At 48.2% G+C, this 3,370-nt stretch overlaps 1 protein-coding gene across 1 annotated transcript in view; it reads right to left on the bottom strand.

The window, feature by feature from the left end:
- The window catches only part of HECTD4 (HECT domain E3 ubiquitin protein ligase 4), a 112,387-nt gene that overhangs the window by 69,334 nt on the left and 39,683 nt on the right, over positions 1 to 3,370 (bottom strand). Inside the window, exons 29-31 of the mRNA XM_019507221.1 lie at positions 2,835 to 2,970; positions 2,584 to 2,725; positions 2,298 to 2,464 (exon numbers count right to left, since the gene is read on the bottom strand). Coding sequence (XP_019362766.1) covers positions 2,298 to 2,464; positions 2,584 to 2,725; positions 2,835 to 2,970 — 445 coding nt within the window. The remainder of the gene's footprint in view (positions 1 to 2,297; positions 2,465 to 2,583; positions 2,726 to 2,834; positions 2,971 to 3,370) is intronic.

Here is a 3,370-nt window from a genome sequence, read left to right as displayed (position 1 = left end):
CATCCTTTGTAGGCCTTTCTTTTTAGCCTCAAGAGGTCTGCTAGGTCCCTGGAGAGCCAGGGGGGCTGCTGTGCCCTCTTGCTGCCTTTCCTCCAAGATGGAATAGACTTAGCTCGTGCATTGAGCATCGCTCCCTTGAGGAGCAACCACTCTTCTTGAACTCCCCTCTCCCTGGGGTCATGGTCCCTTAGGGCCTGACTGACAAGCCTCCTGAGCTTGTCAAAGTTGGCTTTCCTGAAGTCAAGGACTTCTGTGTTGCTGACTGACTTGCCAGCTTTACGGTGGATGGTGAAGGTGATCAGCTCGTGGTCGCTGTCATCCAGCTTCCCACTGATCACTACATCGCCGATTAGGTCATCCCCAGTAGCCAGTACCAGGTCTAGCAGCATTTTGCCTCTTGTTGGCCCACAGACTTCTTGAGTCAGGTAGAGGTCATCCACGCACGAGAGGAAGCTTTGCGACCACTCAGATTTTGTTGAGTGATTCTCCCACGAGATGTCCGGGTAATTGAAGTCATGGATGACAACCATGGTCCTGGAGCATGTGGCCTCAGCCAGTTCCCGGGAGAACGCCTGCTCAAGCTCAGGACTTTGGGTGGGAGGTCTGTGGTAGACTCCCACCGTTGTGTCCCCTGTGCCATGTTCCCCACGGATTTTAACCCAGAGGGTCTTCAGTCATCCACCCTGGTCGCCAAGATCAGCTTGCAGGGACGTGTAGCTTTCCTTAACATAGAGAGCTACACTCCCGCCCCTTTTATCTACACGATCCCTCCTGTACAGGGTATAGCCATCTATACCCAAGGTGCAGTCATGGGTGGAGTCCCACCAGGTCTCTGTTATCCCTATGACATCATAATTATTTGCATTGAGCAGGAGGACAAGCTCCTCCTGCTTCTTCCCCAAGCTCCTGGCATTTGTGTACAGGCAGCCAAGTGTCCCCCTGAGGGCTCTTGCCTTGCTCACAGATTGTACCAGGCCTGGGGCAAGAGTGGGCTCCCTTAAGTGCCTTGGCCTGCTGGCTTTGCAAGGGCTGCTCAGTGGTCCAACAGTGGCGGTAGTCCCCCCGTCCCCCAACGGACTTAGTTTAAAGCCCAGTGGAGCAGGTCAGCCAGTCTGGCTGAGAAGAGCCTCCTCCCCAGGGGAGAGAGGTGGAGGCCATCTCTTCCCAGCAGCTCGCTGCCTCTCTCGCCAAAGAGCAGGCTGTGGTCATGGAAGCCAAAGTCTTCCCAATGACACCAGTGCCGCAGTCTTTGGTTGACTACGTGGATCCTCCTCTCTGTCCTTAGTCCATAGCCCGAGACTGGGAGGATCGACGAGAACACCACCTGTGCCCCCAGACCCTTTAGCCCCGCTCCCAAATCCATGTAGCGCCTCATGACCTGGCTGGGGGCGCTGTGAGCCATGTCGTTGGTGCCCTCATGAATAAGGAGCATGGGATAGCGGTCTGGGGGCTGGAGGAGCTCAGGGATCTTCTCTGCAATGTCCCGGATGCGGGCCCCCGGGAAGCAGCAGACTTCCCGGGCTAAGGGGTCAGAGCGGCAGATTGCCCCCTCAGGCCCCCTCAGGATGGAGTCTCCCACAACAAACACCTTACATTTTGTCTTGGGGAGAGCGGGGGCGGTAGCTGCAATTGCTTTAACTTAGTATTGTTCTGTTCTCAAAAACTACCTGCAGAAGAATTCTGTATTTTTAGCTTTAAGTTTCATAAAATACCCTAACAAATACCTCATAATGTGTATCAGGAAAACCCACACACTCAGATTTTGTTCATCCTTTTTTATTTTGCAGACTTGGATCACAGATGAACAGTTCTCCCTTCTGCTTTAGGAGCTCATGTCCTCAGTTAAACATATATGACACCATCCCTAAGAACTGAATAGCTAGTCCATTTTCCTTCCTACTCCTATACAGAGTCATCAGGAATTAAAAACCGTAACAGAAACCAGGCCCAGAGTTTCTCTTCCCTCAATTCTCAACTTACATGTTACATCAGTGGCAAGTATCTTGGGGGATGGCTCCCAACTTGTATTTCTTTCCCTGTCTTTGGTCTTCCATTGAGATGAATTTACTAAAACCAACTTGCAACTAGCTCTTCTTAAACATTAACACAGTGCCCCAGAAGACTTTGTACTGGACCTAGCTAGCAGCTCTTCTGAAGCACTGTAGAAAATACTGAGAGGAACCCTGAAATGCTTTACAAGAGAACTGGTCATGGCATAAAGACTGCATATTAATGCTGTGGACTTGGGCAGCCAATCATCTCATCATTTGGTCCCAAAGTTTCAGAGAACAACTTACCTTGGCCCTCCTTGAAGAACCATAGTCACTGGGCCCACAAGATGTGTAACACCACCAACCCGAACAGCTGCTGTCAGCAGCTCTCTCATGTGAACTAGAGCCTGTTTCCTTGTGTTCCCACGACGCCACCTGGTCTGAGCAGCTAATAGAAAACTGCTGCTGGACACCTAAGGAGACACAGTAAAGTACTGTTATGAACTATGCATCTGTATCTTCCAGCTTAAAAGGTTTGACAATATATATGTTCTTCACTATTTAATGATTTAGCTTATTTAACATGACATACCGCTTGGTCCGGATTTGTTCCAATGAAAGCAAACAACTGCCCTAATAAGACACTGTACGTAGGTTTATCTCTGCTGTCTTCAATGGTCAAAGACTGAAGGAGAGTAAAAGAGCTACTCCTATGACTGGTAACATGGCGTCGTCTGGGGAAAACAGAACTTAAGAGATTAAAGGAATGGACTGGTAATAGAAAATTTAACTCACAATATAGAATGCATCATTTAAAAACTCAGTGGAAGAACATTTATATACCTCTGACTTGATCTAGTGAACTCCAAATCTTCATTTCCAATCATCTCTAGGTCAGAAGGTGCTGACATGCTTCGCAAGAAGACAGGCTGACGGACAGCGTGAGTTATTACTTTGGTTTCAGATGCTGACTTACAGGCTGCAAAAAGTCACAGAACAGACAGGACAGTCACCCCTGATCTCTCACCTCATTTACATATTGTTTTCAACTAGTAAAATGATGGAACAAAAACTGTAAAACTGAATTGCATACTGTCCTGTGGGTTTGGGAGGGCTATGCATTCAATTTCCATGACTTTCCTGCTGGCAACCTCAATTATTTAAACCTTATTTCAAGGTATCCATTTCTAATTAAAATATGCTTTTCATTCTGGTTGTTTGTAGCGTTTACACTTTAGGAGACTGGGGAAGGAGATGAATCACCTTTACGATCAGATCACCAGATAATTAGATGCAGGGGTAGCAGTGGACATAGTCTTCCTGGACTTCCAGAAGGCTTTTGACACTGTCTCTCACCCCGTTCTCATTAAGAAACTGGG

This window comes from Gavialis gangeticus, unplaced genomic scaffold (genome assembly GCF_001723915.1).
Source record: "Gavialis gangeticus isolate Ggan-Ray unplaced genomic scaffold, GavGan_comp1, whole genome shotgun sequence".
In the NCBI taxonomy this organism is placed as follows: Eukaryota; Metazoa; Chordata; order Crocodylia; family Gavialidae; genus Gavialis; species Gavialis gangeticus.
Note: the sequence above shows the minus strand (reverse complement) of the source record. Positions and strands in the feature narration are given on the sequence as shown.